This window comes from Odocoileus virginianus, chromosome 6, assembly GCF_023699985.2.
Source record: "Odocoileus virginianus isolate 20LAN1187 ecotype Illinois chromosome 6, Ovbor_1.2, whole genome shotgun sequence".
NCBI lineage: Eukaryota > Metazoa > Chordata > Mammalia > Artiodactyla > Cervidae > Odocoileus > Odocoileus virginianus.
Window position 1 is genome coordinate 11,139,595 of NC_069679.1, and position 12,837 is coordinate 11,152,431.

Here is a 12,837-nt window from a genome sequence, read left to right on the forward strand (position 1 = left end):
TCATGGCAAATAGATGGGGAAACAATGGAAACGGTGAGAGACTTTATTTTCTTGGGCTCCAAAATCACTGCAGATGGTGACTGCAGCCATGAAATTAGAAGACGCTTGCTCCTTGGAAGAAAAGCTGTGACCAACCTAGACAGCATATTAAAAAGCAGAGACATTACTTTACCAACAAAGGTCAGTCTAGTCAAAGGTATTGTTTTTCTAGTAGTCATATATGGATGTGAGAGTTGGACTGAGAACCGAAAAATTGAGAAAGCTGAGAACTGAAGAATTGATGCTTTTGAAGTGTGGTGTTGGAGAAGACTCTTGAGAGTCCCTTGGACTGCAAGGAGATCCTACCAGTCCATCCTAAAGGAAATCAGTCCTGAATATTCATTGGAAGGACTGATGCTGAAGCTGAAACTACAGTACTTTGGCCACCTGATGCAAAGAACCAACTCATTGAAAAAGACCCTGATGCTTGGAAAGATTGAAGGCAGGAGGAGAAGGGGATGACAGAAGATGACATGGTTGGATGGCATCACCGACGTGATGTACATGAGTTTGAGTAGGCTCCAGGTATTGGTGATGGACAAGGAAGTCTGGCGTGCTGCAGTGCATGGGGTCACAAAGAGTCAGACACAACTTGAGTGACTGAACTGAACTGAACTGAATGTATAATATGACTGTTATCCATGGGCCAGTAGAAGTCAAGTGATATAGCTTCTAATCTTCATTCTGACATTGACTATGACCCTGGAAACATCTGTTTTCTCTGTTAAGAAAAAAAGATTGAAAGAAAAATAAGGAACATTCTCCTCTAGTCAAAAACTCTAATTGTAGTCTGTTTTAATATTTAGTGTAGTCAAGGAAAACAATGTCTTGTATAACTATTTAAAGTATATGGTTAAAAAACCCACATTGCCATTGTTTTTAAAATTCCACATAATAAATTGTTGATTATATTAGGACTGCTATTATTTATTTTATAGCGAAATGTCTTCTCAGGTAATAAATTCATTGTTTTAGAGCCTTAGTAGTCTGCTAAGAGGGTATAATCTAAGTTATTAAATACCTATTAAATCACTGCTGCTGCTGCTAAGTCACTTCAGTCATGTCCGACTCTGTGCAACCCTATAGACGGCAGCCCACCAGGCTCCTCTGTCCCTGGGATTCTCCAGGCAAGAATACTGGAGTGGGTTGCCATTTCCTTTTCCAATGCATGAATGCATGCTAAGTCGCTTCAGTCATGTCCGACTCTGTGCGACCCTATGGACAGCAGCCCACCAGGCTCCTCTGTCCACAGGATTCTCTAGGCAAGAATATTGGAGTGGGTTGCCATTTTCTTCTCCATTAAATCACTATGCTTCTTAATTAAACTGTTTCTATATTAGGTCTTCCTGACAAACTACAGTAAAGAGAAAAGTGTATGTGCACTTTCAGGCCAGGTAGATCTCTTTCTTTTGCTACATAAAGGATATGGTTTTTGTCCCAGAAATTGGATTATTATCATAAAGATGCCTGAATTTTACAATTTTTTTCCTTCTTACCAACAGATTTATAGCTTATCTTTACAATTAGAGGGGTTTGTTTTTGTTTCTAAGTTTAGTTACTCTATAATTATTTGGGCTGAAATACAGTCATCATATGTATAAATTTTTAAAACATTCAATATTTGAATTGATTTGGCATCTATCCAGTTTTCCTAGGTTTAACTTTCCTTTTAAAGTCCTCCTGCCTTTAGTAGAAGCTCAGATTCTTTTTGCAAATCTAATGAAATCATCTGTTAAGTATGTGTAGTACGTGATCCATACAGTTTCCAGTACTGCTTAAAATTGGCTCTTTGAATAACCAATCTGTTTCTAGTCCACATTCAATGCACGAGTCAACAATTGACCATCAATATATTTTGTTCTTTTAAAAAGTTTTTTTCTGAAACAGATTATACTTAATAGGTACTAAATCAACATCTACTGAACAAAAGAGTTTAATGTGGTTATTAATTCAGCTATTTTATGAAACTAGGAACCAAGTTTCTGAATTTCTTATTTAGTTTATTTTTCCTCATTACCTCTGTTCAGCCTTTAAACATTAAGAACAACTCTTTTCCATATTGTAAGATATACTTTAAATTCACCAAAAATCGCATAAATTTTCATTCCCTTTTAAACAACTAAATCATATGGCGGGTTACTGCTGAATTTTGACCTCACTTTTTTCATCTGTCTAAAACCAGTAAAACACATATAAATATATCCTGATTATAAAAATGCAAACCCCGCTTCTCACAAATGACCTCTGGCTCTGACCCTGGCTTTGACTTTGTATAAGTTACTAAACTTCTCAGAGTGTTCGTTTCCTCATTTTTAAAATCTGAGTCTTCCAGTGGGTGCACTTCTGCTCACCTTTTAACTCCGCAGTAGTTTACTCTGTGCGTTTTGTATTCACTCCTCTAGTCTACGTCCTTTGTTCTCAGGAGCATTTATAATGGCTCACACCCTAAAGTACATTTTCGTGCCTCTTTGACTTTCCTTAATTTTAATTATGTATATTGATTGGGATGCTCTAGACTGTTGTTGTTCAGTCACTGAGTCATATCTGACTCTTTGCAACCCCATGGAACGCAGCACACCAGGCTTACCTGTCCTTCACTATCACTTGGAGTTTGCTCAAACTAATGTCCATTGAGTCAATGATGGTATCTAAGCATCTCATCCTTTGCCACCTCCTTGTCCCCTTGCCCTCAGTCTTTCCCAGCATCAGGGTCTTTTCCAGTGAGTCAGCTCTTTGCATCAGGTGGCCAAGGTATTGGAGATTCAGCTTCAGCATCAGTCCTTCCAATGAATATTCAGAACTGATTTCCTTTAGGATTGACTGATTTGATCTCCTTACTGTCCAAGGGACTCTCAGGAATCTTCTCCAGCACCACAGGAATCTTCTCCAGCTCCACAGATCGAATGCATCAATTCTTCAGCACTCAGTCTTTTTTATGGTTCAACTCTCACATCTATACATGCCTATTGGAAAAACCATAGCTTTGACTATACAGAGCTATGAGGACAAAAGGTGTCTCTACTTTTTAATATACTGTCTATGTTTGTCATAACTTTTCTTCCAAGGAGTAAGCGTCTTTTAATTTCATGACTGCAGTCACCGTCCACAGTGATTTTAGAGACCAAGAAAATAAAATGTCAGTTTCCACTGTTTCTCCATGTGTTTGCCATGAAGTGATGGGACCAGATGCCATGATCTTCATTTTTTGAATGTTGAGAGCTTTTTCACTCTCCTCTTCCACCTTCATCAGAGGCTTTTTAGTTCCTCTTCACTTTCTGCTATCAGGGTGATATCATCTGCATATCTGATGTTGTTGATATTTCTCCCAGAAATCTTGATTTCAGCTTGTGAGTCATCCATCTTGGCATTTTGAACAGAAGTTAAATAAGCAGAGTGACAAAATGTAGCCTTGATGTACTCCTTTCCCAATTTTGAAACAGTCAGTTATTCCATGTCTAGTTCTAACTGTTGCTTCATGACCTGCATACAAGTTTCTCAGGAGACAGGTAAGAAGATCTGGTATTCCCATCTCTTTAAGAATTTTCCAGTTTGTTGTGATCCATACAGTCAAAGACTTTAGCATAGTCAAGAAGCAGGCGTAGATATGTTTTTGGAATTCTTTTGCTTTTTATATGATCCAACGGGTGTTGGCAATTTGATCTCTGGTTCCTCTGCCTTTTCTAAATCCAGCTTGTACATCTGAAAATTCTCGGTTTACGTACCATTCAAGCCTAGCTTGAAGGATTTTGAACATTACTTAGCTAGCATGTGAAATGAGCACAATCATATGGTAGTTTGAACATTTGTTGATTGCCCTTCTCTGGGATTGGAATGAAAACTGACCTTTTCCAGTCCTGTGGCCACTGCTGAGTTTTCCAAATTTTCTGGCATATTGAGTGCAGCACTTTCACAGCATCATCTTTTAGCATTTGAAATAGCTCAGCCGGAGTCCTATCACCTCCACTAGCTTTGTTCATAGTAATGCTTCCTAAGGCTCTCTTAACTTCATACTCCAGGATATCTGGCTCTAGGTGAGTGACCACACCATTGTGGCTATCTGGGTCATTAAGACCTTTCTTCTATAGTTCTTCTGTGTATCCTTGCCACCTCTTCTTAATCTCTTTTACTTCTGTTAGGTCTTTGCTTTCTGTTCTTCATTGTGCCCATCTTTGCATGAAATGTTCTCTTGGTTATCTCTAATTTTTTTGACAAGATCTCTAGTCTTTCCCATTCTATTGTTGTCCTCTATTTCTTTGCATTGTTTGATTAAGAAGGCTTTCTTATCTTTCTTTGCTGTTCTCTGAATCTCTGCATTCACTTGGCTGTATGTTTCCCTTTCTCCTTTGCCTTTTGGCTTCTCTTCTTTTCTCAGCTATTTGTAAGGCCTCCTCAGACAACCACTTTGCCTTCTTGCATTTCTTTTCTTCCTGTACAATGTTACAAACCTCTGTCCATAGTTTTTCAGGCATTCTGTCTACCAAATTTAATCCTTTGAATGTATTTGTCACCTCTACTGTATAATTATAAAGGATTTGATTTAGAATATATCTGAAAAGTCTAGTGGTTTTCCCTACTTTCTTCAATTTAAGGCTGAATTTTGCAATAAGGAGCTCATGATCTAATCCACAGTCAGCTCCAAGTCTTGTTTTTGCTGTTTAGAGCTTCTCCATCTTACAGTAACAACTTGTCCAATCTCAGTGGATTAAATCAACAAAGTTTATTTCATGCTCATACTGCCAGTCTGTCCATTTTATGTGGTCTGAGTTTACTCTGTGTTGTCCTCATTCCACGATCAAGGCCTTCAAAGTGCCCATCCTTTGGAGCTTTGCAAATTCTGTAGCAGAAGTGAGACAAGAAATAGCTATATCATACATTGTCTTTGAAATTTGCTACCCAGAAGTAATACGTATCACTTTTATTCATACGACATTGGCCAAAACAATTCACATGACCACACCTAACTTCAAGAGGACATGAAGTGCCATCTCACTATATGGCCAGGATGTAGGAAGACAGGAATATTTGGTGAACAACTCTTGTGACTATCCATTATATTTTAAATCAAATGTTAACTTTTGGTAGAAATGTAAATTAGTACTACACTTATGGAGTACTTTTGCAAACACAGCAAAAGCCCTAGAAATATGTCTACCATTTGATTTAATGGTTTCAGTTTTAGGAAATTATTGAACAGTTGTGGGCTTCCCTGTGGCTCAGATCAGGAGCCAGTGGCTCAGATCTGCCTGCAAATCAGGAGACCTGAATTTGATCCCTGGGTTGGGAAGATCCCACCGAGAAGGGAATGGCAACCCACTCCATTATTCTTGCCTGGAGAATCCCATGGACAGAAGAGCCTGGAGTGCTACAGTCCATGGGGTCACAAAGAGTCAGACACGACTGAACAACTTACACAGTCACAGTCATAGAGGTGTACATTTAATAATTCATTCTTTGAATGTATATTTACTGCATATCTACTGTGTGCTGGGTAGCTGATATATGGTCCATACCTTCATGGAGCTATTTGCAGGAAAGAGGAGAGATAGTACCAGAGATAATTTAAATGAAAGAGGTTAAGGGCTATGACTGGCAATTATAGGGTGGTATGAGAGCATTCTACTCTTCAACTTGCCTCCATTAAATTTTTAATTTCAGGTTTTGTAAATTGTATTTCCGAATATGTTCTCCTTCAAATGTACTGAATTACTTTTTATAGTTTTCTGTCTCTGAAGATATTTTCAAGTTTGTGTTTCATGAAGAAATTGTTTTCTCAAATTATGACACCATTTTGGATGCCTACAAATCTATAACCAAGACTTACATGGTTATAATTTACTTTATTAAAATTTGCCAATCATCAGGGTGAAAAATCATGATTCATATTGCATATGAAGATTGTAATATTTAAACATTTGTTTATAGTGAATATCAGAATGTGATGGAAAAATTATATTTGAGTTAGGGTTTTGGGATTATGACTGATTTTTAAAAGTTTTTCTAAACTGTGATGTTATTACAGTAAAGTTATTTCATAGTTTTTAGAATGGAGAGATTAGAGAAGTTGTTACTGTAAGATGGAGAAGCTCTAAACAGCAAAAACAAAGTAATGATCTTAATGGAGAATAATTTATTAATATCCATGGAAATTTTTAAAAAGCTTTCACAATTGTAGTGTCATTTTAAAAAAAGCTCTACTTTGCAACAATAAATTAAATAGACTGTTAGAAGTATGATTTTCATCTTCATGATAAAAACTTTGTTAAATCTCCCCATGTAGCACTACAGTACAAAGAAAAGTTATACAAACCTGCCTTTTTTATTTATGTTTGGTTGTGCAGGATCTTGGTTGCCACGCATGGGCTCTCTCTAGTTGTGTGAGTGGGGGCACTCTCAGTTGTGGTGCATGGGCTTCTCATTGCAGTGGCTTCTCTTGTTGCAGAGCATGGGCTTTTTAGGGCATGCAGGCTTCGGTCACTGTGGCACGTGGGTTCAATAGTTGCATTTCCCAGGCTCTAGAGCACAAGCCCAATAGTTGTGGCACATGGGCTTAGTTGCCTCATGATATGTGGAATCTTCCTGGACCAGGGATTAAGCCCATAACCCATGTCTCTTGCATTAGCAGGTGAATTCTTTACCACTGAGCCACCAGGGAAGACCCCTGCTCCCCCTTTCTTCTTTCTCTTCTCAGTCTTTTTCTTATATTATTTAGGTTTATCTCACATCAGAGTTGGGAGTAGAGTTAAGAATGCACAGTTTTCTTTTAGAATTAAGTTGGAAGAAGAAAATAAAGAGGAACATACTGACTTTTTCTTTGAAGGCATATTTCCTATTAGCAAGTAGTATGGCTCTCACAAAGAAAACCAGAGAACTGAAGATATTTAGCATCAAAAAAGGTTAAATACTTAACAATACTTTTTTTTACATTTTTCTTTTAGGAAGAAGAAAGGCGTATGGCATCTATTGTAGCCAAAAAAGAAGAAGAGAAGAAGCGGGAAAGTCATAAGCAATCTTTGCTTAAGGTATTGTCTCTGGTGTCTACATTCATGTATGTGCGCGCACGCACACACACACACACACACACACACTCTCACACATACTGAAGATACCTTGCTAATCAGCTAGAAAAGTAGTTTCCAAACTGCAAATTTTTCATTCCTATTGATAGTGTTTTTAATAAACAGACACCCTTAAAACTTATAAACAAACCTGTACTTCTGAAATACAATATAATGTACATTATAAAATAAATGCAAAGATAAGAAATTATAAAAGGAAGAGATAAAAGTATATATATATATAACAGAAGCTAACCTTCTTTCCACACCAGTACATCATCTTGTGTATCCTCCTGGCATTTAAATTTCATTTTGGAAACCACTGTAGTAAACTGTCATCTTTAGTGATATATTTTAATGAGCTCTGCTACATGCGTTTATTTTTGAGTGCTGGCTTTTTAAATTTAAAAAAATTCTCCGTTAGCTTCTCCAACAGAGAGGTGGTAAAGATTTTGAGGAGTATAAAAATTAAAGATTTTTTTGAACTTGTTTTAAATGATTTAGCATATCAGATATTACTGTCCTTAAAAGATTTTTGGGATAACAAAGTTGTATATAGTAAACTTAGGAAACAAGAGAACTTACTGGGGTGATGGAAATGTTATAGGTTAACATTTATGCGTTTGTCAGAACTGATTGAAGAGTACACTTGAATCTGTGTGTTTTACTTTGTGAAAACTACTCCTAAATTAATAAACAAAACAAACTCAATCCCAAGTCCTCTCAACTCCAGTCTATTAGGAACTGGGTCACACAGCAGGAGGTGAGTGGCAGGCGAATGATCGAAGCTTTATCTGTACTTATAGCCGCTCATCTCAGTTCAGATGTCAGTGTCTTCCATCACCCCCAGATGGGACTGTCTGGTTGCAGGAAAACAAATTTAGAGCTCCCACTGATTCTGCAGTCCAGTGAGATGTATAATTATTTCATTATATATCACAATGTATAATAATTTAGAAATAAAGCACACAATAAATACAATGTGCTTGAACATCCCCAAACCACCGCCCCCACCACCACCACTGTATCCTGGTCCATGAAAAGATTTTCTTCCATTAAACTCGTCCCTGGTACCTGAAAAAGTTGGGGACTGCTGTTTCTGAGGGACAGAAAGGGTGTATAGGCATCCATCTTTAGTCCTGTTGCTTTTCTATCTTTCTATTTTCTTTTCAATCTTTAAAATGAATGGAAGTGATAGTGATGACATATACTAGTGCGGTATTGCTTGGTTTATAAAGAATAGACTCAAGTGGCAGAAGCTGAAAGTTGGCATCTTCTAAAATAACCATCACTTTAACACAAATTTGACAGACTGTCCTGTGGCTATAGTCATTGTACTAATATTGTACTAATTGTACAATATTGTATCAATATGCCAGATGCATCCATGATCTTTGAACATAAAATTTTTTTGGGGGGAACCCTCTTTTGCCTTACAGAATCTTAGTCTTTCCTTTGTTCTTCTTTTTCCTGCTCCATAGGCACTTACAGCCCTTGTTGGCCCCTCTAGCCAGCTAGTGATCCCCACCTAATCCCAGATCACTCTTGTTTTAAACTATATCTTCCCTTTTCTTGACCTCAGTGAAAATACCCATTTTCTTTGACAGCCTGGTGTTGATCTGATTTTAACAACCCAATTAAAGAAAGCTTAACTTTGGGATTGATATAGGAAAGTGTTTGCATTTTCAGAGTATCTTGTTATAAATTTAACATACTGAGTGGTGTAAACTTTTGTGCCTTTTTTCTAAGCACTGCTATATCTACCTCATTAAGGATATTTATTTTTGCCAACTCCAAGTCAGCCAGAAAGCCACATGCATGGTATCAGCATGATAGCCATCTGCCATTAACTCACTGCCCCTGCCTCTTTCAAAATAGCCTTGAAAAAAAAAAGCAAAATAGCCTTGGCACTGAGTGAAAATAATGGTATTGTGTAGATTAAGAATTGGGTTGTCCCAGGTCATCTGCAAATAACTGAAATAGAATCCTTTAAGATAAGATGCCTTCATATCATAGATTTGGGGGGAAGATTTATAGTAGAATGTCAAATGCCTACTTGCTTTAGATAAGAACATACATAAAATGTCAAGAAGTCTCAGAAGTATACACATACTAAGTGGAACCCATTTAATTATGTAAACAAATTTCAAATACCAAGCAATAGAAAAAAGAATCCATGTTAAAGACATTTTTAAATGCAGAAATAGAACTTTTAAAATGTTTAGTCTTAATTAAGCTTTGTCACCAGTTTTCATTCCTATCCAGTGCCATTTCTGCATCTAAAATTTTAGACAGGCAAAGAGGTGGATCTAAACATAAGTATTCCACATGTGTGAGTGCACTGAGGGAGCAGGCAAAGAGTCTTCCTGACAGCTTTCACTGCTTCCAAAGGGAGCAGGTGAAGAGGGTCAGTGTCACACAGATGGTTTCTCGCTAGATGAGTGTTCTCTGAGTGAAGATAAAAGGGGAAGTGTCTATTTTCAGCACTCTGATTTAATCAACTTGCCATCTAGAAGTTGTGTTGGTCACTCAGTTATGTCCGACTCTGCAGCCCCATGGACTGTAACCTACCAGGCTCCTCTGTCCATGGGATTCTCCAGGCAGGAATACTGGAGTGGGTTACCATTTCCTCCTCCAAGGAATCCTCCCTACCCAGGGATGGAACCTGGGTCTTCTGCATTGTGGGCAGATTCTTCACCATCTGAGTCATGAGGTTTGATAATGGATAATCTAAGATCTACTAGTTATCTAGAAATGTTTGAACTTAATACAATTTCTTTTAATAGTCAGTATATGATTGTTAATTTTCAGACATTGTAATTTATGCTGTGAAGCTTAGAACACTGCTCAATCTCTCCTTTCTCCCCCGCCCCCAGATCACTCCACCATATTTCCCATAATTATTGGTTAGAAAGATTAAAATATTGTCAGTTTTTCTTACTATCTTTATGCACAAAGACATAATTTAAACTTCACGTAACACTTGAGTCCCCTGGAGGAGGAAATGGAAACCCACTCCAATGTTCTTTCTTGGACAATCCCATGGACCTTTAAAGGAGCCTGGCAGGCTACAATCCATGGGTTGCAAAGAGTGGGACATGACTAAAGCGACTTAGCATACATGCAGACAAAACACTTAAGTATATAAATTTCCGTCAAATTAAACTTGCAAGTAGTGAATTTTCTTATGTCCAATGGGAGTAATTGTTATTTGTATATACTTTTTTAAGAATGATAGAGCATTTTTGAGATGTTTAAATGCATAGGTTGAATAAAGGCCGCTTATACTGTGTTTTAGAATACATATTTGGTATCTGCTTTAAGTAATTGACTCCTTTTAAAGATGTGATAAGTAGTACAAACAATATGCTCCTTGGATTCTCCTGCTACAAAAATTGCATTATGTAATTCTTGTCACAATGAACTTTTTCATAGGAGAAGAAAAGGTTAACAATTAACAATGTAGCTCGAAAGTGGGACTTGCAACAACATCGAATAACCAGTATTGCTATAAATCAAGATAGAAGAGATTCTGACTCTCAGGACCACTGTCAGAATGATGGAAGCACCGTCTCTACATTTCCAGAGGAAGCAGGGTATGCAGTGGTATTCTTTCCGGATATTAGTATCTTTGGAGAAATGAATTTGGAGCAGAAATGGGAAAATATTTTACATATAATTATTTTAAAATAGTTTTCTTAAGAAAGCCTACTGAAATTAGCAATAGGTTTTAAAACTTAAGGTGGAAATATTGAAAATATAAGCTTGCTCTTATTTTTATTAGGAATAAATCTAGATTACTTAATATAGCCTGTAAGGGCATCTACCCACCTTACCTATCTTGTCTCATAGTATCAGCCACTCTGTTCTTGTGCTGCAGCCTCAGTGATTCCCAATTTGGTTACCTCCTAACTTAGAACCCTTCTTCTACAAACAGATCTATTCTCCCCTGCCCTGCTTCCTTCACCCTGCCCTGGCTAACTGCAATTCAGCCTGGAGGTCTTGACTTCAAACCTCACTTCCCCTGAAAAGTCTTTCCTAATGACTTCCCAGAGAGCAGGCTAGATCAGATACCTTTTTTTCTCCTAGTACTCTGCACTTCCCCTTGTTAGCACTTATCATGACCATAATTAACCATTGGTTAGTTAGGAAAAAGGAGAAGAGGGCAGCAGAGGATGAGATGATTGGGTGGCATCACCAACTCAACGGACATGGATTTGAGCAAACTCCGGGAGATAGTGAAGGACACAGGGGCCTGTCATGCTATATAGTCCATGGGGTCGCAGAGTCGGACACAGCTTAGCGACTGAACAACAACATGAAGTAGTTGTTTTGTATCTGTCTTCCCCACTAGATTGTAAAATCCTGATTGTGTTAACCTTTGTTGTTTCCCCAGTAGCTAGCACAAATCCTTACTCCTTCACTATCAGTGTTAAGCAATTTGGCATAAAACATAGTTACTCCAGTTACAATCTAGAGTATCTGTCTTTTCCAGTGGCTCACAGCCTTTTCCTTCTATGACATACAAATCATATAACACATATCCTTTGGTTTATGAACAAATCTGAGGACACTATCTAGGCTTAACATATTTTACTTCTGCTCATAAAGGCATACTAGAATCAAGTCAATGAGAGGAATATAAAGCATATATAACTTTATAGTTTGTTTTATAATTTAAAAATGTGTGTGTATATATATGATTTAAAAAGAAAAGCTACAACTCAGAGATAGAGTGCACTTCAGTTTTGTTTCATTTGATGCACAGTTATCTAATGACATAACCAAATTCTGAAACACATTTCAAACTAAATATAATATAGCTTTTATTTCAGTTTTTCAGCCAATATTCTTTCAGCTTTCCATATATGAAGAGTGTAATCAGCAAGTCATTTAAGAGGAATTAGAATAATATTTTGGAAGTTTACTGTAGTTAGAGTTTGACGTATATCTTAAAGACAAATATACCTTAGCAATTTTAGTTATAAGATTAATTTATATTGACTAGCTTACCTCCTTCACCTCACTTGGGTATCTACATGTAGAGTTTCTTAGATCTTTCAGCTAGAAAAATAAGGAAACAAGAATTAACATTTTAATTAAGTGATAACTTATATAATGGATATATCACTTATATTGCCCTGAAACTTTATTTAATATTATTTAAATGTCAAAATAATTCTACTTGTATATAACTATACTTTATAAAATTAAAACTTTATATCATTGGGCTTTAGATTTATGGAATACTACCCATTAGTTCTATTTCTGATTTATCTTTTCTTTAAAAATATTTTTTCTATCTTCCTTAAGAAGGATTCCTAGTTCCAAGTTTATCCAAATGACCTTATAAATTTTATTCTAAAATTTTAATAAGGTTTTAAAATTCCTTCTTTAATACATAAAATTTATTTTTATATATGCTGTTAGGTAAGAGCCTAACTTTATTTTATTCCAATTGACTAGACAGTCTTCTAATAGCATTCCTCAATTAAATTAGTCTCTTTTGTAATGGGAATGTCATTTTCATCTTATACTAAGTTCCCATAAATACTGGATATATTTCTGAATTTTCTATTCCATTTCACTAACCTACTTATCTGTTTTAATGCCAATACCAGACTGTTTTGATTATTGTCATTTTATGGTTTTAATATCTAGTTAGGGAAATATGCTTTCACTATTCTTTTCAAAGTTTCAATTCTCATACACTTGTTCTTACATATGACCTTTAAAGTCATTT

The 12,837-nt window shown here is 36.5% G+C and overlaps 1 protein-coding gene across 14 annotated transcripts in view; it reads left to right on the forward strand.

The window, feature by feature from the left end:
- LRRC49 (leucine rich repeat containing 49) overlaps window positions 1-12,837 on the forward strand; it is a 153,218-nt gene that overhangs the window by 94,370 nt on the left and 46,011 nt on the right. For all 14 annotated transcript variants that reach the window (XM_070468737.1, XM_070468738.1, XM_070468740.1 and 11 more), the window contains 2 exons: window positions 6,975-7,058; window positions 10,530-10,690. In XM_070468737.1, coding sequence (XP_070324838.1) covers window positions 6,975-7,058; window positions 10,530-10,690 — 245 coding nt within the window. The remainder of the gene's footprint in view (window positions 1-6,974; window positions 7,059-10,529; window positions 10,691-12,837) is intronic.